Genomic DNA, 24,797 nt, shown 5'->3' on the forward strand with positions numbered 1-24,797 from the left:
TAAACAAAAATTCATTTTTTGCCTAATTTGCAAATTGAAGGGGCCATGCACATTTGCACAAATTTCTATGAGTGATTGCAATTTTTTAAAAAGTGGTCAAGGAAATGGGTACCATAGTGCGTCGAAAAAGTAACTTTTATTTCAACAAATTTTTACCTACAAAATACTGAAAGTGAAATTTAAAAAGTTACTTGTTTCTAAAGTTGCTAAAAAAATTGTAAAATCAGTAAATTTCCAAATTTATTACCCAGTACCTACATTTTAGTTCCAGGCCAAAAGTTCCATTTTTTATGTAGATATTATTCATTTGGTTACCAATAATAATAATTATGTACAATCTCAGGAATTTTTTTTCAATTTTTGGTAATTTTTTGAACATTTCTGGATTCTAATACTCTTTGGGGAATAGAGGAAGAGTCGCAGAAACGAAATTATTAGTGTGGATTGGTTAAAAAGTGGACAGAAACAGAACTTGCATGTTTTTTCCATTCAATTTTCACTAAGAAAAAAAATACCGACATGGTTTTTTCTATTCTGAAAATTTCCAAGCAAATTTCATGTAAAATTTTAAGGAACTGCCACTGTACATACTTCATAGTCTATTTATGTTAATTCAAAACGAAACCTGATACATACGCGTGAAGACATAAAAATGTCCAAACACGATTTCTTTCCCATTCCTCTTCTCATTCAGAAAAATAAATAAATAAGATGAATGGTCATATGCGAATTGAAATAATAAAATCGTTTCATTATAGTCATAAGGACAGTTATTCGAATAAGAAATTTATTAGAGCTCCTTTCGTACAACGCTTTCTTTTATACATTTTTATCCTCGCATAGACTTATGTATAGGTAGGTACACATAATTCAACAAAGACATTTTTGGTAGCGCGTAAAAAATTGCATAATAAAGCATACGCATAAATAACTCAACGGTAGATCATGTCTACTTACAGTTACCTATCTGAAGCGGTAACGTGCTTACTCTGCCTGTACTGTAGGAGCGTAATAAGTACACGCTAATGTACATTTATAAGTTATAAAATTCATAAATAATACACATACAAAAAATTGGTAAACAGCTGTCTAATATATTCTCGAGAATTTCGTTCTAAAAACGAAAATAAGTACATACATAAGGTACCTATTAAATTTTGAGAAGCGATGGCATACTGAGAACAAAAATGTTATGCGGACATTTAGGCAACTAAATATTAAAATTGGACAAAAAAATTCATCTAAATCCGATATTTTACAAGAGATATATGTATACTTTTTCAAATTATTACTGACATGAAAAATCATATGTACTAGGTACACTATTTCCTCATCATTATGTGATTGTGATTTTTTCAAATTTTATAATTGAGGTACATTTTGTTGGCTTTACAAAAGAAAATATTTTACAAGAAGACTTTGGTTTCCAGCGTAGTTTCATGTTCGATGAAGAACGTTATTTTTTACGAACTAATTCATCATTTGCAATAAAAAATAACGTCATTATTCTAAAAATGAAACAAAAATTTTTTCATTGAACAAAAAAAATCGAAACGTTTTATATTTAAAAAAGAAATAAGAACTTGTCATGCCATCACTTGAATTATGCATTTTAAAATGAGTATTGAATACTTTTAAAGCATCCTTTTAGAACACTGACGTAAGGGCAATGCAACCAGAGCGGGGAAAAGTTCTTTTTAAATCGTTTTCATGGTTTGTTAATGTTTGAATATTCAGAACATTATCAACTGAAAATAAGCAAACGAAAGTAATAAAACTAGTATCTTAGCAATTTTGTCACGAAATTCTCATTTAAAAAAATGTTGTCATACAAATAATGAGAATTTTCAACACCACAGACTGCGTAATTTGAATAAAAATAAGAATAATATGAAAACAAGAAAAAAAGCAAAAATTATAAAATTATAAAATAAGGAACTTTATGGATTAAAAGCACGAGATATAAATCTGATTTTAAAAAGTGAAAGTGTTCAAGCATAAACAACCATAAATACTTAGAAATATAAATTTTCACAAAAAACATCAATTCAAAATCTTACTTTAGATTATTAAACAACTCTAGCATTGCTTATAAATTTCAATAGACAATGCCAAGAAGGTACAAGAAAAGAAAAGAAAAGAAAAGAAAAAACAAAAACAAAAAAATGGTATTATCATAGAACAGGAATAAGTATCAACGTTTCTATCATTAATGGAGTAAAATTTAACGCAAGAAAAAAAATTACCGATGGCCAAGGTTAAAATTTGTCCGTATATTGAGCTTTAAAAAAAATTGCGTATAAGTAGGTATATTATGGCATACGTACAAAAGCTTCATTATAAAATTTTCAAGTAACTGGTACGAAAGTATATCTACACGTATTGATACACATAAATAAAGCATAGATTATCCATCAATGTGGATAGATAAATAGATAAACTTTTCAATTGCGACAGTACATAAGAAGTATATAAGTAATAATCTACGTCATCTCTACTCGTACAATAATAAAAACTAATAAATAAAATAAAATTCGATCGTCACAAGACAATAATCCACAAACATTGAAAGTCAAAGTCATTCAAAAAGCAGTATTGAAAGGATTACATTTAGAAAAATAAACACACGCACAAATACACACACTAAATAATTACCAAAAATAGATAAATAAATTTTAAAAAACCTAATTCTTTGGTACATAGAGACTAATGTAAACAGAAAAGCGTCATCGTAAGTTTATGCGCTGATATGTCACAACCTTATTCAAATTCAAAATTCTGCATTCGAAAATATATTATACGTAATAATAGTCGTAGTTCAATTCATTTTATAATCTACTTGTATTTTTTTTAAAAAAAACTTCACCATTTACGGTGCCATCATTCGTTAATTTGTGGTTTGTTCAGGCGGCCCGCTGAATAGACTAATAGTGAAATTTCTGATATGAGTTTGCCATTGTGATGATAATTGAAAAAATTTAACGCCTGTCCACTCATTTCCATCAATATGAACTACAATATTTGAAAAAACAAAAAAACAATTCAAAAACAATTACACACGATTAGAAACAAATCAAAACAAAAATTACCATTTAAAGGAATGTTTTGAGTTCTAGGTGAACATATTAATCTTGAAATTCCGTCAACAACCTGACTTTTCGGTTCATTCTCCTTTTCCTTTTCTTTCTTCTTTCCCAAACGCATTACTGAAAAAAAGTTCAATCAATTATGAAAAAGATTGCCCGACGTACTCGTAGCTATTTGAATCACAATTATTTCAAGTACAGAGTTATTTGAGGGTGTTTTCTGAACATCGAGAACATTTTCAAAATGTTCAAACATTTAAATTCAAATATCACTTACTTTTTTGTTTTTTCTCTTTCGTCGAATAATTTATGCTAAACTGAGCGACGGGGGATTCACTAAAAGAAAGCTTCGATACTTGTAAAGAACGGAACGCACTTTTCAACGTCAGTTTTCCAGAATCACTTTTCTTACCGCTGCTACCAGCGTCATTTTTTATTTCACCAACTTTCGAAGAAATTAACCAATAATCTAGCTGCAGTTCCAACGGTTCGCATAAATCCCTGCAAGTACGATTGTTCCAGAGATTAAAATATTTGTAGCAATATTATAAAATTGACTTTTTTCCAATACGAATAATATGCTATTCTTACCTATATTGACTAGTAATGTGGTAATTAATATTAGGAGAACTGGGCGGGGTTCCAGGCTTTTCAAGTCTTTTGTCCGCAGCAGTACTCGGAGGTGACGATGTATTTAAAATAGTACAAGGGATCGTAACTCCTGGCGATATAGTTTGACTTTCATCTAATACAGTGTCTATACTGCTATTGGTTAATTGATTATCTACGTTTCCTAACCGAACATCCTAGGAAGAAGTATAAAAAAAAACAACATTAAGTTAGCGTAATTGAAATTTTAAACAAACTAAATGAAATAAAAACCACATCTACGTAATACGTATAAAGTCTGCGTGTGTTTCAATTTACATACATACAGGAGGGGGAAAAGTTATGGCTTGTTCAGCAAGAAACAACTAAGTTTATAATTATCATCTGCAACTTTTTCTTTCCATATTTTATTTCATCTTTACATCTGTGATAAGCCAGATATCAAAATTTTGTAACGAATTAAAATGCCAATTTTTCTTTTCAAATTGGCTTGCCAAAATTTGTTTAAAAGTTAACATGTCAAAATTTGAAAAAAATTTAAATTTTCCATTTTTAAAATGAATTTCTTGGAAAAGTTTTGGTATGAATTTTTATCCAGACGGAATGTTTAAAAAAAACGAACTTCGCAATTTCCTGGAATTGAAACCCCTGGCTCTTTTTTTTATAAAATGAGATTTTTTTCTAAAAAGAGGGAAGAGAGTATAAGGAGCAGTGCAGGAAGTTACTTTTAGAAAGATGATAATTTTTATTTTTTGATGTTTCTTTAAAAACTGATATTTTTATTCAAATTCTAAACAAAATTGATACGTTTTGTAAAAATAACCTCTTTACTAATACATATATGTAAAGAATTATAGATACGTACAACAATAAAAGGAATGAAAATCTGCGATGACTCTTCCGTAGAACTGTAGACAAAATTCAAAAGAAAAAAAAAAGTAGTTATCAATTTCAATACAAATCAACTCTTGAAAACACATTACGAATAACTCTGATACCTTTTATCTTTATAAGTGAGCATTGCTTCGGCAATAGGTAACTGTACGAAAGAATTGGCTTGTTGTAGATACCGTTGAATACGTATTATGATCTCATCGAAATCCATATTTTCAAACTTCTCTTTCCAAGTATCAGTGACGAACAAAGTATTATAAACATTATCTAAACTTCCTAAATACTTACACAAATATCCAGAACCTGGAATTCGTGAAAAAAGTACACATGAGTAAAAAAAATCAATCTAAATACGTAATGCCTTCAAGGTCCATACCTAGAGGAATCACAAAAAACCGAATAAACGATATCCAGTCAGGTGGTTTTGATGAAAGTTGTTCAATCCAATGTCTTAAAACAGTATGAACATAGCTGTCTGTACCAGCTAAAAGTAACTTGATTTGAGGCGGAGGTTTGGGACAAGAATTACAACTGAAATAATAATTTTCATCGTGTACATCAATCCGATTAATATTTCTTCAACGCAGATGATCAAATAGCTTACTATTTTTGCATCTTATTGACTAGAAACGCCACTCCCGTACGAATATCGGAAGATCCACAAAGGGCCATTACTTTGTATTGTCTGTCGTATAAAACGTTAAAAAGTTGATTACCAAACTGTTCAGCTGTATTAATCAAATACAGCACATCTGGAAGTCCATCATCTGAGGGGAAAATCTTACTTATTTGATCTGTAAAAGATCTACGTACCTAGAATGGAAAAAAATATTGAATATTCAAGTACGTATTTACAAAATTACAATTGTCTTTTTGAGAAGAATGTTGAATTTTAGAGCACTTACGTCGACAATATCTTGCGATCGATTCGGGCTTAGTAAATCAGTACTTCTCATTGTGCTCACTTCAGACGAAGAGTTATAAAGCTTTTTCACTTTTCCAGCCGACGAATTATTACGATCACGATTAAAAAGTCTGCTTTTATTGCGTTCTTTTTCTTCCTGCGAACAATCAAACACATTGAATTGTAAAATTAAACATTTTCCCCTTAAAATAAACTACCAAAAATTATTCATTTTTCTATAGATATGATGCTTACTTTCTTTTCTTCAACGTGATTTTTTGAAGGAGATGTATTAGGTGGAGGTGGGTCACTATCCGTCCATGTTTCTTGATGAGAATCAGAATCAGCTCGTTTAGAACTCTCATCGCTGACTCTTTCCAATGTACGTTCTGCATAATACGAATACGGATTAACACAATTTGACCATAAAAACTAGAGTAAATTTAATAGCGATCGATGCTATTGAAAAGTTTACTGAAAGAGCAGAAATCTCATATTATCATGCATCCGTCTTGTAGGATTTGAAATGAATAAATAAAAAAAACACACACAAATCAAAACAAAAAATAGAATCAAGAAACTAATTTTAAATAAGAACTTGTTTATTGAACTTTTTCCCTATTAAGGTCGTTAAAAATTATCACATGTTCAGTTAAGTTCATCATTTAACCTACATCAATCATGAAATTTTGCTTTTCGAAGAAAACGATACGAATTAATCATCAACGCTTGAAGTTTCATGATCTAAAAATGTCCGTGACTTTTTTTATAACCATGGTTTGGGCTAATTACCTACAAATTTGAGCATCAATTCTCACAAGTCAATAATTAAAGTGGGATGCGAAGTGCGAAACTAAAACCTTCATATTTTTTAAAATAGAAAGTTGAAAAGACAACGAAGGATCGAATCCAAAAAATTAATAGATATTCGAACTACAGTGGAAATCGCTTATAATGAGATCAGTTAGTACGAGATTTCGGATACAACGAGCAAAATGCTCGGTCCCGAGCACAACGCCATTTAAACATGTACAATATGGTACCTGTTAGAACGAGCTCATTTATAACGAGGAATCCGGATAGTACGAGCTGAAATTCTTGAAATTTGGTTCATTTTATTGTCTTTTCTCCCGCTTATAACGAGTGTTCATGCAAAAAACATTCATTAAATCCCAAATTTAAGTTTTGTAAGTTAATTTGATGAAATTTTGAAATTCAGACAGATTTTGTGGCATTTTTAGAAAAACAAAACTTTCTAAAAAGCTGCTGGAGGCTCTAGAACTGCTCAATAAATGATTTGAAATTGTTACCAATCGGTTTGACAAGTTGAAAATAGTAGTAAAATTGACAATTTTTTCCTACACGTGTTATACGAGTATCATTTATAACGAGAAGCTCTTTACATCCGGTTATTATAAGATACTCGTTATAAATGCAATACCTTTTAGTACGAGAGACCGGATACAACGAGCAAAATGTCTGGTCCCTTCAATCTCGTTGTAAGCGATTTCCACTGTACATCACAATTTTACAATCATTTTTTTCAAAATTGGGAATTGAAGGACCTCATCAAAAAAAAAAAGTAATATTTGAACTCAGCGCCCTCGAAAAACTAATAAACCGAATATTTTTTTAGATGGTAAATATTTTAATTTTCATTAATTTTTTTCGAATTTTTCCCGTACTTTCAGTTTTTTTTTAATATTTGTAAAATTGGTGTGAGGGAAATTGATTTTTCCCGGTTCTTCTAATTTCTGTATTAAGAATTAATAATTTCATTTATGTTTATTTTTTTCAATTTATTGAAAATTTTACTTAGCGAAGTGAAAGGTAATAATTTCAAGAAAGAACTGACGCAATTATTATTTAAAAAGAAAAAAAAAAGGCCGAACCAAAAAGTAAGTACTGACATTTAAAAAAAAAGAAAAATAGCTGAAATGAGATTGACAAGGTGCCCTTATCTCTTCCTTCATCATGCAAAATTTGGGTTAGTTACGTCACAAGGTTGGAATAATCGTGCTATTCTCATGAAAAATACTTCCTCAATTTACCCTTTATTTTTGTCCAACTGATAAATTCAATTTCGAAATAATATTTATTCATTAAAAAGTAAATTCGTAATTTAAATCAAATTGATGTTCACTATGTCCGTATTCATCAAAACCTAGAAAACAGGAATAAAAATTCTACATAACAACTTCAAGCATACAAAGAACTACTTTTACGAATTATGAATCTATCAATTAGACTACCGAACGAAATTATTTACGCTTTTAAAAAACCATATCACCGAAATAACATGAATTTCCATTCAATTTAGGTAAATACGCTATAGCTGCGGGCAATAAAGACCAAATTTTCATTATTTCTGATCGAATGAATAATATAGAAAACTGATCGATAGAATTCTTCAATAAAATTTCGACTAGGTACAATATAACGTGATTTGAAAAAATATGCGAGTGCAACGGCAATCTGAAGCGGATCATAACAATAATAGTGTTGTGAAAGCAAGTGTAACGTAAAAGGTAAGTGAACGATAGGAAATTTTTTCCATGTTTGTAAATAAATTCAATAACAAACACGTAACATTCAAAAAGCATTGAAATTTCTACTAAAAAAAGAGACGTTTAGAGGTATAATAGGCCTACGGTAGGTAAAATTAAGAACAGATACTAAATAGAAACAGATGAGTAACGAGGTAAAAGATACGTAAATTTCATTGTTATCTAACCTGCACTTTTGTTATTCATTGTAGCCTTGGTCAAATTGTGACAATTTTTCTTATGTAGCAGGCGGCCTGTGAATGACACAAAAAGCACATACAAAAAGCTTCATGCTAATTACAATGATAATGTTGAAGTCGCACTTTTTATATTCTACGCAATTTGTGTATTATTATAATTCCAGTGACAAACTTGCATAGAACATGAGAAAATGCCACTATCAAAATTATCTATACAAAAATCTTACGCTAAGGCATATAATACTATAACGTTAAATTGTATACTGCAATGTATTGCGTGTTTTTTTCAACAAATATTATTAACATGGCAATCTACATCAGCTTCAAAAGGCAATCATTAATACTTCATTTGATACATCAAATGCCGGATTTTTTTTCTAATTTGAATTTCACCCAAAATACCATAAAGAGTGAATTTATTTGGCGTACGATTAAACAAGCGATGTTCCCTTTTTCCTGAGCGATTGGTTGTAGGCATTTTAAAAGAAGGAAATTCGCTTCAAGCGTTTGATTTTGGTGCAAAATCACCATTTGAAGTTTAAACTACCTATATCAGAGGCAAACCTACCAGAATAAAATTTAGTTCAAAATGTTTGACGATTTAATTAATTTTATAAAAACGTCACGACGCAGCAAACCAACATCATTTAAATGATTCGATGAAACTTTTTAATGGTTGAATTGATAATCAATTTAAATAGAATTCGCTCAAACGTTCGTTTTACACGAGAAGGTTTTTCAAATAGAGATAAGTAATTTTGTCCCCACAAAGCGAATTTCAATTTTTGTTGCAGTAAAACATTCAACTTTACACAACATACTGATATTAAACATATATGTACTTGTACGTAATTACGTATTACCTACCAATGGTAAATCTACATGCACTCACGCAAACGCATTAAATACTAATATATACAAATACTTATCTACTTTATGTCAACACAATCGCAATAAAATATAATGACGATAAAATGTACGAGTAACAGTAAATATATAAATCACATGATTTGAAAAAATTCGACTCAATTTAGAACGATGCAATCGAAAAAAACTCGAGATATTTTTCGAGTCCTGTTAATGCACCGAATTTGCGGAGCTGACTTGCATTTATATGTAGTACTTACCAGGAGTATTCAAACCATCGTGGAGTAATGATCGACTGCTTGAGAAAAAAGGTCTAAGAGACGGTTTCGGAGTAGATGATATACTCATAGTATCGATCTCAGGACCAGAATCACTCAAATCTTCGAGTTCTTCGAATAAATCTTCGATATCAACCGCATCCATATCTCCGCCAACAGCTAAACAGCGAGAATAGAAATAAAAATTAAAGACGTGTTATAAAACGCAGAAATATTTTTCATGAATATCATAAAAATAAATGAATAAAAATTATACTAGTAGAAGCACAATACATAAATATTAAAACGCTAGGTACTTTTCTACTTCACTGTAAATATTTTGGCTTTGGTACAATTCGAGTTGCAAAAAGCAATACTAACCAGAAAGCTTACGACTTATGGTCTCTTGGTCATTATCTAAAGACTGTAAATCTTCATTCACTCGAAAACGTTTAAGCAACGATATGAACTTCTGCTTTAAATTTCTTTGCTAAAAAATAAATACAAACAAACGATAAGAATTTAAACCGAACTTCCAAGTAGGTAAGTATTATTTTGTTTTTATTAAGGTTATATAAACTTTCGAACAAAATAAAATATCTACTCTTAAGCATGTAATAATTTCTTGGCAAAAGTAACAAAATCATACCCTTACGTTCCCATTCATTTTGTTTTTCCTTCCACGTCTTCGTTCGTCAATTACGGGCTCTGAATCGGATCCTTCAACTTCGACTTCGTCGTTTCCGCTGCTGAAATCTTCGTCTTCGTCCGAATAATCAGGTACACCTCGACCTACTGAATGATTTTAGATTTAACACTCGTAGATATTCTTCCTCTTCATGTACAATTTAAAAGTAAAGCGTTGATTTACCAGCAGATTTATTGTTCTCTTCGTGATCTACAGGTTGGCTGCTCAAAGAGCAGACAGATATTTTGGCTACTACTACATTATGACCTTTAGCTTCTTTGCAATCGCTTACTAAATCCAGTTCCATTTCCATATGATGTTGTAATACCTAAAATACGAATTTATCCGTGAAATTAATTTCAAAATATTAAATTCCTAGAACTTTGCAATAAGATACCTTCTAAGAAAAAGTTGTCCATTTTTATAACAACGTTCTCTCTAAAATAAAAATTTGCTGACATAAATATACCTGCGACATGTTGATAACTCCTTCGGCTAAAATTTTATACCCGAGTATGGCTCTATTTTTATATCGTTTGCGTCGTTGCAACATAACGTGGAGTCGATTACCGTCTCTTTTCAAAAAATGAGGATACTACAAACAAAAGAAAACACAACAAAGGTCAACAACATCTTATTAAAAATTAAATAAACTGTTCCGCAAACAAATAAGACATTTTTTGCTACGGTCAATGGCACGATGAGAAGTGAAAAATAGTAATGTATTGATTAACCTAAATTTAACAATTCATTATAGCCAACAACGCATATACACATAATATGTAAAGGTATTAATTTGGTTATTGGTTAACTATTTGTATCTATCTACTTCTACATGTATAAGTTACCATGGATGCAGATTACAAGAGCGAAACAATGATTCAAACCAGCGATAAGTCATTGAACTTATTCGATTTTGAGTACGTATTGATAAGTATTTCCTTATTGTAATCCTATTAATAACCAGTAACTAGCGTCTTTATTTTATTTTTTTAGAATTCTATTTTTAGGTTAATTTTTTCATCAATTAAAATTACTCGCGAAACAATTCATGGATATTGCGAAAAAACATATCCCCAATGAGTATTTTCAAACTACGTGCGTCGTAAAAAACATCGCTATGCAAGCTGTGTTCGATATTATGATTACAAAACAACACATTACTAATTTGGCAATAATTTTTTCATCATTTTCATTAGCATTCTCATAAATTATTTCTATAGCATAAAAATTGCAGAAGTTTTGCCATGATGATGGCGATAGTACAAACATACGAGTAGGTATGCAGAAGAAAAAAGGGAAAACGATACTGAAGAAATTTACTGATAATACCTTCTCGTCATTTTCTTTCTCAGCATTTTGCTCAGAATTATCACAGGTTTTATTCGAAATAAAGATTATTCAATACAAAATTAACCAATCACACTGAATAATCTACATTTCAACCATGGTGAGATACTAAAGCGAGTAAGATATATGTATAAAAAATCCACTTCCTCAATAAAACTTCGGCTCGAGAGGGAAAAAAAGTCCTTCAAATATCCACAATGAATGTTTTGCTTTTTTGGAATTGAGTCTTTTTGAGGATACATAGTAAGTACTTTTTTCTCAAAAACAAAATCAAAAGATTTAATTGTATGTACTTGTACTAGTATGTCTCTTATTTTTCTGTAGTATAACTTCTCTAAAAGCTGAAAATCATTGTTTTTTTTTTACCCACAGGTTAGATTATCTCATTTTTTTTTTGGAAAGTTGTTTAGGAAGAAAATTACGCAGAAAAGGTTTGCATACAGTAGAGCAGTTTTACTTCTAGAACATTTCAGAATAAAATTGAAATTTTTTGCATGAAAATTGTCAACACAGAAATATGTGCCTACTTTCATAAACATTTTTTTAAAAAACTGCGATGTTTCTTTTTCTGCTTACTTTTCCTCAACGATAGATAGATCTTTTGAAATACATATTACTTTTTTAAAAAATCATCAAAAATCCATAAAAATTGAGAATTTTTTTTGAATACTTTGAGCAATTCCACGTCAAATCGCACAGAAATTGCACGTTGGTTCATCGAATTTTTTTAAAATTTTGCATGCGTGGTAGAGAGAGAGAGAGACCATCAAACGATGACGAATGACTCAAACCGGAGGTCTTTGCAATTTTTTTTGTCAGAAAAATAAGCATTTGAAATTTGACAAAATAGTGTGGTTTGAAAATTTCAAATGCGGATGCCCCTGGTTTTAACTGCTGTAGGCATTTTTTTTTCAGTTTGCCCTTAAAAGTTATCTACGCAACTCTCCATCCGCTCTTCCCTCTTTCTTTTGAAATTTCTTCAAATGCCCGCACTCGTGACTCATAATGACAAAAATTATATTTTTGATTTTTGATGTACCTGTTCTTGAAAACAGGAATGAGTACAGTTGAAAAACCTATTGTAATAAGGAGAGGGAATATCTCAACCATCATGTAAATATTATTAGGACAAGAAAAATCCAAATTCAAAAATATACAAACTGGCCACATTTAAAATGCCAAAATTCGTCTTTCGTTTTTTTGGCGCTTTTTTAAAAATACGCATTTGACCCATTTCTCATGTAAAAAATCAAAATTTGATCAAATTGAGGTAAAAAGTTTGAAATTCACTTTGTATCCTATTCTTTAATCCTCTCCTACCATTGATTGGTCAAAATTCCCAGCTATTTTAGAGCTTGTACAAAATTTTCGGATTTTCCAAGTTTTAAAAATTTTCATAAAAAAAGCCCAAATGAAATTTTGAATTTAGCAACACTTACAAACTCACAGCATTCTCATGACCTTTCATCGATTTGCGATTTGGGTACAAATGACTGAAATCTATTCCTGCCTGTTGAACGCATCATTTTAACCGTTTTTGTTTGTACTTGTTGTTTCACGAACTAGATTTTTGAGAAAGTTCTGCTTCGAAAAATGAACTGAGTAATAAAAAGTCAACTACATAGGTACATAGGTAGAGGTACTAGTACACAGTATTTGTCTAACAATACGCTCAAAAAATATATACTATAGGTAATGAAAATTGAAACATACTTGTAATGAAAAGCTGAGTTGTAATTCGGTGTCTAGAAGTCCATTAAGTGGTAAAGTCATTTCGTTTGAACGTAACGTTCGTTTTGAACCCTATTAAATAAACACAAGTAGGTAACTCGTTTATAATTTGTTCTTCATACATTCCAACAACACTTGTAATTGTTTATTTTTTGAATAAGTGATCCTTTAATCGATACTTACTTGCATTTTAACTGCAATTACAATTGAATTCAAATCAGCCCCTAATGACTTCAGAAGGACCAGTCTTGTAAGAGTTAAGGAACACAACCTTAAACAGAGAAAATATTCATTTTATTTGCCAACAGCACGCATACTACGTCATGAAAGTGTATATTTTGCGAATGCCTTTCACACCGCAATTGTTTTTCCAAATTACAGCGTAATGTGTAATGAATTATGTTTGAATGGTACATGTGTTACGAAATACACGAGTATTTCATTCTGGTTAGGTATATTCTAGCGTTCTGGCTCCTGGCAGCAGTGGCAGCCATTGGGTTAATTCATTGTAGCTAGAGCTACCGAAAATATTCAACTTTTACAAACGAGTAGGTATTTTCTTTTTAATACTTATGTAAAAGTTTGACACGTCCACGTCACGTTGAAATTTTTCGACAAACGATGGTGTCACTTACAAAAATATATTTCAAAACATCGTAGCCTTCTCTTTGTTTTAATATGAACAATACATTAACTATAGTCACGACGTATTTTCATTTTCACTCTCCTCTGTCATTTATTCATCTAACAAGGGTACCCTTATGAACTCGCGATAGTGGATTTGTTCTAATACAGGTAAGGTTTAGTAAAACGCCCAAACACCAAAGGGACCTGTCAAAAAAATTTTGAAGCGATACTACAAAATTTTCAAAAAAGGTGTTATTTTTTGTAGTTGTTGAGAAATTTGATGACAAGAGTAAATAATATGCTGTTATTTACCAGACAAGCGGTAAAGCGGAATAAAAAAAGTAAAGAATTTTTACGATTTTGCAAAATTTTCAGGTGTATTCTAACGTATGCTTGTGAGCTAAAATTTGTTTAAATTTTTCAAGCACAATATGTACATATTACGGTGTGTGAGGTGTGAGAAATTAATGTTTGAACTTTAGAACATGTTTCATTTGGGAAGCTTTCTGCAGTTCCAGTGCAAAAAGGGCGTTATTTAAGATGCTGAATTTCGTTGAATAATCCCCTAGTTCGAGAAAGAGAAAATATTTCATGTAAACAATAGAAAGAAAATTTATAGAATGGATCATTCAACGATGAGAAATTCTGCAGTAATACACTACCTACGTTATTTTGAGTCATTCTTGCTCATCTTTTTACAAGTTCAGCAATAGTTTTAAAGTTCATAAAATTTTTCTCCCAAAGGAACCACATCGAACTGACACACATCCGATTAGAATGAAAATATAAAGGTAGATCGACAGAGCATGCTCAACCAAGATTTCAAGCATCACAGTACATTTTTAGATTTTTGACAAATTTTCGAAAATTGAAAAAATCCAAAAACGTTTCCTAATTATGGCAATGTTATCGCCGAGCTTCCAGCAATTTTTCAATATTCTCCTGAAATTCTACGCAGACGAACTACAATGAGCTTTGGTGGTTGTAGCAGCTCTAGTTGGTGAGCTAATTGGGCAGTGGGCAGGGGCACCCTATCTCGACACTTTAGATGGTTACCATGAAATTTCAAAAATGGCAGTTCGAAAGTAAATTTTGGACCAACTTATGAGCGAAAAAATCAAATTTCCAAAGGTTTTGATAAGATATGGATTCATGCAAATTGCAAATAGCCTGTCCGACTTAAAAATCGTTTGAGGTACGTCGTTTTAGAAATTTGAATTTACTCATTTATTTTTCATGGAATTCACATTATGTAGGCAGAGGTACCTGTATAAGTTAATAGTTAAAGGTAATTTTTGGCCGTTTCATCAGATTGGCTCGAGTTTTTAAAAAAAGTTGACAAAATTATTGTCATAACAGCAACTTTTTAAAATTTTTAAAATTTTGAGGCTTGTAATAAATTTGTTAATTATTTCAGTAACCAAAAAAGCTCAAAACAGTAACCAAATAGTAACCAAAAAAATTAAAAAACGCGAGCAAAACATTTTGATGAAGAAAAAATTTTTAAAAAATATTTTGGTTTTTAAATTAAAAAAATCTGAACTACTTATTTTAAAATTGTTTGATAAAAAAGCGAAAGTGTTAGCTCTGGATTTGAAAAATTTTTGGGAGAAAGTGAAAATCTTCAAAATAATTTCTTTAAAAAGCAAGAATTTCTGTCAAGGAGCAAATTTTAACAAGAAGCAGCAATTTCTGGAAATTATAGGCAAACGAATTATACGTTTACGTTTTTTTTTTTTAGCAATTTTGGGTTAGAAAAAAAGCAAGACTTTTCAGTTGCCAAATGTTGGATTTTTAGCAATAAGTAAGACTTTTGGGCTTTGAGCATTTTTTTTTAAAGCAAGACTTTTTGTTTTTGTTTCAAAAAAACTACAACTTTTAGAGATTTTCATCGATTTTTAAAAAGCGAGAAATTTTGATAATTTTTGGCAAACAGTAAAGACAATTTTAGAAAAAAGCAGGACTTTTTGGCTTTTTCGCACTTTTTGTGGGAAAAGACATGACAAGTAGGCATTTCCAAAAAAGTGAGAATTATTTGGATGGCAATATCATCAAAATGTGATTTTTTTGGTATTTTTGACATGAATTGTACTTTGACAGCTCTGAATCTTCAAAAACTCATCAAAATCTCAAAAATTAACCTTGCCACCAAAAAGTGTAAGTAGTTATGGAGGGCTTTAGAACATGCTCTTTTGATTTCGTTTGATTTTATTCAAATCGGAGCGTATCAGTTCAGAAAGTTTCCTTATGAAAAAATGAGGAAGAAACCTAAATTTCAGAAGCAGGCAATTTTCAGGTTCTGAAATTATTGACGTTCGGTGGCTCCAAGCCATTTTGAATGATGTGACCAACGTATTATTGAATGCTGTTCAGGTTTCAAAAAATTTCGTTAAAATATAACAATGTGCCGAACTACTGGTATGCTATTCGCCTCATAAAAAAACCAGTACGCAGTGAAATCGAAGAACTTTTATTTTTTTCTACTTAGGTAGTCCTAATGAGCAATTTTGTTACCGTTATCATGGCCAATAACTCTACATCAATGGTCAAAGCGATTTTAATGAGCTATAAATTTTTCAAATCATTCAACGGTTGGCATGGTTGCCAAAGAACTCCCTACTAAAAAAGTTCCAAACAAAGTTGTAAAATTTAAAAAAGTGTGTTTTCCGATACGTATGTTTTTTTCCACATCTAGCGATGGGCAGAGAGAAAATTTGTTTTGACATAAATAATCTTGACAAGAAACCGAAAAACCAATACAGATTAGACTCCAATCCAGACATTGAAAGATCAAACGACGAGAAATGATGTAAATCATTGCTATACTTACTGACAAGGGAGGTGCTCCAGGTGACATTCACCTATTTCAACGATTCTTGCACCATTACCATTAGATAGAGGACATCAAATATAGTCTAACGCCAAATTTTTAGATGCTGAAGTCAAAATTATGAGTTTTTTATAGCAATTCTTCGATTTTCGCATCACAAATTTTGAAAAATTGAGCAAACATAGTCGGCGCGGGTTGCATGTTTAAACCTTTCATAATATTTCGAATAGTTATGGTTAGACCATCCCACGGTGAAATTTTCAACTGCTCAAATTGACATGTCTATTTATTTACTGCAATTTTTCGATTTTCACATACCATTTTTGAAAAATTGCTACGGAAAAATCGAAAAACCGCCATAAAAATCGAAATATCGACTCCAGCAGCTGAAAACTTGGGGGTTAGACTATATTCGCTGTCCTTTATCAAATGGTGCGAGAATCGTTCAAATCGGCGAATTTCACCTGGGGCACCTCCTTGCAAAGTACATTATAAGAATACAACACGAGATTAACACTGAACAATAGGCAAAAAAATCTGTTGAGAAGAGTGGACGATGAAAAAAGAGGAGGAATATCACGTTCGTCGAGGAATTAACGACAGGAAACAAATTGAATGGAATGCAACCATGCTCTTAAATCAACAAAAAATTCAACTTTTTTACAAACACGATTCGAAACTCGTAATCGCTTTCTGGTTAAGCAATGGTATCGAAAAAATTGCGTACATTATTGACAAATGCACAATACTGCGAGCAGACACGTAGCGTTATTTTTTTCAAACGAATCGTTAAGTACGACTCGTCATACCTATTAACACAGAATGCATCTCTTCTAATAATTACGTTTTTGAAAAATAAAAAAGTTCCAAATGAAAGCAAAATTAATGTAAATTATTCGGCGTACATTGAACATCGCGAGTTTTCGTCCAAGTTCAATAGCAGCGTTGGAAATTACGTAAAGAACATGACACTCCGAATGAAGCATTCCTTAGACTATTACGAAAATTATTTTGCCTATAGAATAAATGTATGTATATTGTACATTACACGCGTAGTGAATGGAATTAGGTAGTTTCCTCACGATACAGAAGTATGTACTTTGGTATATCGAAACAAAAAAATAATAGTACACATTAAAACAGTAATCGAATAAGTTTGATGAAAATGACCCTGATAAAAATCTGGCGAATCAACGTCGCAGTAAACAGTTAATAGGTGTGGGAGCTGCACCTAAAACAGAATCCTACATGGTTTCAAATTTATGGTCAGATTCTTATAATTTTCAATAAGCTTACATTTTTACTCTCAATTACTCATCGAGAACACGCATTCGTCGGTTTCGATCAAAAAAATACGTGTTTTTCGAAATGTAAATGCATTTTCAAACAATGCTCATTTGCATATTTACTAAATCAATTAACATGCCTACGAATAGAATGGAAACAAATCGATTACACGGTACTTTCTGTTAGTTTTTGGCTTGGAATTATATCATAAAAGAAAAATACAACTCCCGGCGAACGATTACGTCGTGTTAATTAGAATGATGAAAGTTATAGCTATACCAATGAGTAATTAGAAATAGCACCTGAAAATTTGCCAACGACAAAGAATGATATTCTTTCGAAAACGTATGCGAAGTACGTAAGCCTATGCGTATAGAACATTATAGAGTAGGTAGTAGGTACATACATCTGTTTTGCAGCAAACCAAAAAACCATGAATTTAGCATCGTGTATGAGAAAAAATGAAAACAAATTTTCAGTACGATCATCCAGCATCAGAAGGTCATGACGATAACGAATTTTGATTTTTTCACGTCTTGAGCTCCAATCATGATTGAATTAATTATTCATCCATATCAGGTAAAATCGCAATTATTGACAAATCAATACCATTTATAACGAAATTCGTCAGTATTAGGAAGTACCTACTAAGAAACATTTTCGGTAATGCTGAAAACATTGCAATAAACGAACTTGGTCACAAACGTAGATAATGTATTTGTTACGTAATAGATGATTTGTCACACTTTCTAATCATCCACGTATAAATAATGGATAATTGATTAAATGTGCATTAAACTATACATTACGAAGTACCAAGTACCCATATCTATGAGAAGAGAACGAAAAAATGTATGCATAGTTTTGCCAATTGTCGGAACGGTTTCATCAACCCTTTGATGGGTACTTTTCAGATAGGTAGGCAATGTAGGCATAATTTACTCAAAGTATAAAAACGAATTTGAAAACAAAATTTGTACATTATTCTTCTGATTTTCAATTTTATTCAAGCATATGATTATTGATTACTCAGCAGACAAAATTTTTGAACCACGTAGTTATTTAAAAATGAAACAAGTGCCTACCAAAAAAAAAACTTTCCTATTTCTTAATTTTTTTTGGGCAGGATTTCGATTCTAATTCAAACTGCACTGCATCTCCAAAATTGAAAAATATTTTTCTTTCCAATTTTTTAGGATAATTGCCCAATAATTGGCTCACAATCAGTTTAGAGTAAATTAATTTAATTCGAGTATTAATATAATGAATTCTTGAAATACTTTAGACATGTAAAACAGAAGTTAATTCAGTTCAATGATCGAAATTCAAAACATCAAAAGATTAGTCCGCTGGAAATGTTTAGACGAGAATAGTGCAATCATTCCATTCTCGAGAGACGATATTAGTCTATGCTGTTAATGAACATATTTCGAATGTTTTACACATTTTTTCTTAACGACGCATGTCATTAATTCATGCCAACAGATGACCTATGATTAGTTAGTCAGTAGAGTCACTGCAACGTTGACTAATCATATTGTCAAGTCTGACTCTGCACCGTATCGAGTTATTCGAGTTTAGGGTATAATCTGTGTTCGATTACTCATCCTCGTTTTGTAAAATATAAGAACGGTGTATTTAAAATGATTCATATTTATAAATTAAGAAGATAAGCGATTCTACTGATTAGAATGCGGGTAGGGAGGAAATACGATAGTAAACCAATGATGAGAGAATAATAATTTACTATTAAATACTGTCTGTTTCACTTTACCAATGTACGTAGGTAAATGAATATGATCAAGATTAACTTCGATATTATAACATCTAGAGATAAGAAAACTATAAAGTTGAGTAATTACCTTGGTATACAATTTGGAGGAGTTCGATCCACTTCCCAAGTGGCGAACAATTTCATAGGAACTGGTTTCACTCCAACCAGTGGAACAGCTTTTTTATCTGCCATTTTCGATGCAAAAATCACAGCATTTGATAGATCAAGCGTACAAGGAAAACTAATCACAGCAACGAACAACACGAAAAGGATCCCAAAATATTAAAGCAGGGAAATTGGTTGAAAAATAAATGCAGATTAGTATACATTTTCAGCATGAAAAACAATTTATTTTTAACGCGAAGCTTCAATTACTACGAAAATTGTTTACATTTTGCTGAATAGATGCTAAAATAATTCACTTTAAGAAGCTATAATGAAGAATTTCACCGCATATTGTAGTGTCATCTCTTATCATTTCGTCCAATTTCGCCATTGACTTGAATTTGTTTACTAAATAATTTGTTCAAAATTTCAATTATTTTTTCTTCACTATTTTTTTTCTCTCACGGTCGACAGCGCTATCTTGTATCGATTCGGATTATTATCCAAAGTTGAAACAAGAAAGGTTCCGTTTTTGGGAGTAAAAAAACTTTAAAAAACGAAACGAAACCGTTAAGAAACCATGTATTTTGACGGTTTCGGTTTCTGTGACGAGGTGCTACTTCCACGATCCACGTTCCACGTTCCAACCCAGAAAAAAACTGTAATTTTATCAACGAAACAACAGATGAATTTTCAAATTTTGAGTCAAGTTATGGAAATCTTTTCATGATTTACGATATTATAATAATAAAATATGCGTTAATTTCGAAGGAAAAGATACGATGCAGAATGCTGTGATGTGATCCGATTTCATGCAACTTGTCATATTCCGAATAATGCGGCAAATGACCCTTTGAAAAGTATTGTTATTTGTTATCATTTTTTTATAAGTTCTCAACTTTCTCGCTTTGTAGTGTTTATTCGACTTGTAAAATAAGTTCCATAATTGGTTACAATGAATTTCAACGATCAATTAAATCGTAGCGGTAAGTGTCACAAACATTATAATCGCAGTTGGGTATTCTGATGAGAATTAGGCTCTAATAATGATATATTTTTCGCAGCTAACCCTGGCGCCGCCGGTCGAAGACTGGTGAGAAGACCACACGAAACACCCGGTTTGGAGTCGACACGTGTCAATCCTCAAGCCCCTCATGTGTACAATCCTATGAATGATGCACAGTATGGACAGAATTATGTCGATAATTCTTTCCACGCTCAAAACGTCCATCCGTACGCTCAACCAGGTATGAATTACGATGTTCTGAATATGTGGAATACGGAACACGCTGAATCAAAACACATCTTTTTCGGAATTAATTTGTAGGTATGATGCCGCCATCAAATCCGAATAATTACTCCTATCCAGCACCATCGGAAACTAGTGGGTTTCCTCAAGCTAATCTCTTGACTGATCCTGTTGTTGCTAGTGCTGCGATGCAGTTCGGTCAAGCTTTCGTCGCATCTGGACGGCAAGAATTAGAGAAATACGTCGGAGTTTCAAGACTTAAGTACTATTTCGCCGTAGATACGGCGTACGTCTCAAAAAAATTATCAATTATTCTGTTTCCGTATTTGCATTCGGTAATGAACATCATTATAGCATTTATTTAGTGGTATTGTCATACAAAAATTTATCGAGTAAAATATTTGCAGGATTGGTCGGTTAAGTACGATCAAAATGAACCGATACAGCCGAAATTTGAAGTAAACGCTCCAGATTTGTACATTCCTACAATGGCGTTTCTTACGTAAGTTGTTGTCGATTTTTGTTTAAGAAGTGAAGCAGGACATAGTGTTTGTGAATTTGTATTTTTTGCAGATATATATTAGTCGCTGGTTTTATTTTGGGAGTATATGATCGATTCAGTCCTGAAAAATTGAGCATAGAAGCTTTAAATGCGTTGGCGTGGAACGCTCTCGAGGTGCTTGTGCAGTTGATTACCCTCTATATTTCAAACATCAATACGAATTTGAAAACATACGATTTGCTCGCTTACTCCAGTTATAAATACATAGCGTAAGTCTCTTGAATTGTTTCGAGCGTGGCATTATTTTGTAATAAGTCGGTAGTCGGTTACGTATTAATCATTAATTCATTATATTATTTATTGTAGGATTATCGTCATTTTATTGACGAATTTACTATTTGGCCGAGTTGGATATCTAATATCTTTAACCTATCTGAGTGCATCGTTGGCCTTTTTCCTCGTAAGTATGAGTAACAATCAACTTAGATAATTGGTAAAGAAACTTGAGTTTTTTTTTTTTTTTGATGGACAGATGAGAACATTGAAACTACAAATTCTTGCTGAACCAGTGCCTTACCAACAAGATATGTATGGAATTCCTCAACCCGCTGTTCAACAATTAGGATTGAAAAGAAGACAGTATTTCTTGTTGTTTGTATCGTGCTCACAAGTTCTTCTGATATGGTGGTTGACTTGGAGAATAGTTTAATTTTACTGAAGCTTTGTTTGAGTGGTGATTTTTATGATGAATCGATTTTCGAAAGATGTGTACGGAAATATTATATTTCCAACTTGATTACTTTCTTTATGGATGTGGATTGCGATATGAAAAGTATCATTAGCGTGTACAGAATTTATTTATTGTCATTTCTGAATTGTATCATAATAATTCTGTCTCTTGTTTCTTTATACAATTATTATTATTTTTTTCATGTGAAATGTTATTACCGTATCTTCATTTTTTTTCTTGTTTTTATTAACAAATCAAAATGGAAAAATGAGATTTACAACAATTTTATTTTAATAAAAAAATTACTGACATACTGTACATATTAAAATATTCAACCAACAGCTGGCTGTAGAGAACATGGATCTGGGGAAAATTTTTAAGAAGATTGCTGGTGTACGCTTTCCTTTAATTTATCTACAGGCTTTTTCGCAACTGAGTTAGCATCACTGCGAATAATTTAAATAATCGATCATTCGATCAATGATCACCAAAAATAAGTGAGGTAGATTAAGCTTGCAAAACGGGTCTATGATTTTCAACTTTCAAACTATTATTCGTTTGTGCATACCCGGTACCACCCTAAAACATGGGAATATTGAAATTAGTTATATGTAATCAACTGGAAGCGCACACACTTCCGTCAGCTAAAGTACCGTAAGAAAAATAATTACCCGTTGCAAAGGAATTATGTCTTTTTCTTTAAGTTTTTCATTGGTTAACGGATGTATCATATTTTTCTTGATGATTTTCTCAACGCATTCCATTGTCACAACATCGCCACTGCAAAAATACATATTGAATTATTTAACAAGTGGTCACGAATAACTGGTCATTTTTGACTATTTTCATTTTCCAAGAATACTTACGTGGTAGCTAAAACAGCAACTGGAATAGAATTGCTCAGGACGTCACCAGTAACTGCACATTCGTAACGCTCTTTTTTAGCAATCAGTTTTGTTTTGTCTGATGAATCTTTGATTTCTTTGAATTTCACGTCAATTAAACCTTTAATTTTCAATGGTTTTCCACTCATGGGACAATACACCGTAGTGTCCTAAAAATAACAACGAATTTTAGTTACTGTACTTCCACAAAGTAGTTCAACCCGTGTAATAACTTTGCATTACAGGTTTTTCTAACTTCCTAGTTTTAGCGTCTGGTGTTTGAGATGGTAACCAAAAGCTGGGTAGCTGCTTATCTTTTCCATTTGCCATATTAGAGATTGAGTTGTTTACCGCTCCTTATGAAACAAATACCAGCCCATTATTACACGTACAACTTACATTTACCAATAAATACTCGTAAGAAGTTACCAACCAGAAGTTGATGGTTGCGAAGAAGCAATCGTCTGTTCATTTTTCAAGAAATGTACAATTTTTGAACGTTTTTCTGCAACGGCTAATTCCGCTAATTCTGTCTGAAGAAGAAAAAAGAATTGGGTTTAAAAAAATCAGCAGAGAAATTTTGAAAATAAGATGAGGGCTCCACAATAACAACTTATTTACTTCTTCTTTCTTCTTTTGTTTCTCATATTCCTTTAGTTGTCTGCTAATTTCATTTTTTTTCACGATGGTATATTCCAAAATAGCTTCTTTATCGAATAAATAACCATCTCGGCTGAAATAATAAATGAGTTTCAGTACGTATATTGATGTCACGTGCTAACTTTTCAACTATAGAATGGTAAATCTAACGCAGTCTTACGTTACAACAGGATTTCTGCAAGGTTGTAGCGTTAAACAGCAGCAATCGAAATCTTTGACCGAATCTTTACCAAGTCTCTGAGTTTCTGTCCCGTATCCAGAACTTCGAGCATCTTTCTTCTTTTCGTAATATGTATAAACTGCACCAGCAGTACAATTTCTTGCGTGACGCGTCATAGCAATGTATTTTACGAAAACTTAAAAAAAACTATGTTGAAAAAGAAAAAAATCCAAGAGATTGACCTATAGACAGTAAAGGGAAGACTTCGCACTCAAAGCGGGACTAAATCAAAACCAGTCGCGTTTCGGACGCCAGGTTTTGAAGAATTTGTAGAGGGCGCCGCGCATGTAACTTCGCGATTCTATAGCGATGCTCTTGAATCTACGTAGTTCGTACATTTCTCGCGCTGTGAATTATAGAGGGCGCTCGCGCATGCAACTTCGCAATTACGAAAACCTTGCGCACGGAAAATGTACATTTTTATAACGATAGTGCGAAGTCTTCCCTTTACTGTCTATAGATTGACCACACGAAAAGTGATATCAAAATAATCAAAAATTGAAAATCTAGAAAGAAATCGAAACACAACAAACAGAATGACCTACAAAAAAAACTGGACGAAACTTCATTTTCGTCTTTCGAAAAAGGGTAGGTACCTACCTACTTTACTTCGTGAATCATTTGGTGATTTGGTTCGTTCGTTTTGTTTGTTTGACAAAAACAGCCTGCGAACAAAAGTTATGCTACTCTTCCAACTCCATTTCAGGGAAATGAAGACCGCTGAATAATCTTCAATAAAGAGATGAATACATTTGAATTTGCGTCAAAATTAGAATGAGTACCTACGTCTAATAATA

At 31.9% G+C, this 24,797-nt stretch overlaps 3 protein-coding genes across 7 annotated transcripts; 1 reads left to right on the forward strand and 2 right to left on the reverse strand.

Moving 5' to 3' along the window:
- Positions 1-770: 770 nt before the first annotated feature.
- Positions 771-20,214, reverse strand: KrT95D (phosphofurin acidic cluster sorting protein KrT95D). 5 transcript variants are annotated; one of them, XM_065355565.1, is made up of 19 exons: positions 19,739-20,214; positions 13,316-13,403; positions 13,115-13,204; positions 10,521-10,646; positions 10,235-10,379; positions 10,013-10,155; positions 9,745-9,853; positions 9,367-9,543; positions 8,228-8,293; positions 5,749-5,882; positions 5,495-5,650; positions 5,194-5,402; positions 4,966-5,120; positions 4,694-4,892; positions 4,561-4,603; positions 3,678-3,892; positions 3,364-3,587; positions 3,090-3,206; positions 771-3,012 (listed from the first exon to the last, which is right to left on the reverse strand). In XM_065355565.1, exons 1-19 carry the CDS (start codon positions 19,840-19,842, stop codon positions 2,888-2,890), a joined length of 2,625 nt encoding a protein of 874 aa, XP_065211637.1. In that variant the 5' UTR covers positions 19,843-20,214; the 3' UTR covers positions 771-2,887. The 5 variants fall into 5 exon arrangements, with proteins under 5 accessions (XP_065211637.1, XP_065211638.1, XP_065211636.1 ...); XM_065355566.1 differs by having other exon boundaries at positions 10,019-10,158; XM_065355564.1 differs by having other exon boundaries at positions 10,013-10,158; positions 19,739-20,213.
- Positions 20,215-20,395: 181 nt separating this feature from the next.
- Yif1 (Yip1d-interacting factor 1) lies at positions 20,396-22,554 on the forward strand. Its single transcript, XM_065355570.1, has 7 exons — positions 20,396-20,741; positions 20,820-21,002; positions 21,083-21,339; positions 21,412-21,506; positions 21,578-21,775; positions 21,873-21,966; positions 22,039-22,554. The coding sequence occupies exons 1-7, from the start codon at positions 20,711-20,713 to the stop codon at positions 22,213-22,215; spliced, it is 1,035 nt and encodes a 344-aa protein (XP_065211642.1). The 5' UTR covers positions 20,396-20,710; the 3' UTR covers positions 22,216-22,554.
- On the reverse strand, positions 22,505-24,578 carry LOC135839507 (nitric oxide synthase-interacting protein homolog). Its single transcript, XM_065355571.1, has 8 exons — positions 24,467-24,578; positions 23,941-24,182; positions 23,742-23,853; positions 23,554-23,653; positions 23,364-23,476; positions 23,103-23,290; positions 22,908-23,016; positions 22,505-22,815 (listed from the first exon to the last, which is right to left on the reverse strand). Exons 2-8 carry the CDS (start codon positions 24,114-24,116, stop codon positions 22,744-22,746), a joined length of 870 nt encoding a protein of 289 aa, XP_065211643.1. The 5' UTR covers positions 24,117-24,182; positions 24,467-24,578; the 3' UTR covers positions 22,505-22,743.
- Positions 24,579-24,797: the final 219 nt, after the last annotated feature.

Source organism: Planococcus citri, chromosome 3 (assembly GCF_950023065.1).
Source record: "Planococcus citri chromosome 3, ihPlaCitr1.1, whole genome shotgun sequence".
In the NCBI taxonomy this organism is placed as follows: Eukaryota; Metazoa; Arthropoda; class Insecta; order Hemiptera; family Pseudococcidae; genus Planococcus; species Planococcus citri.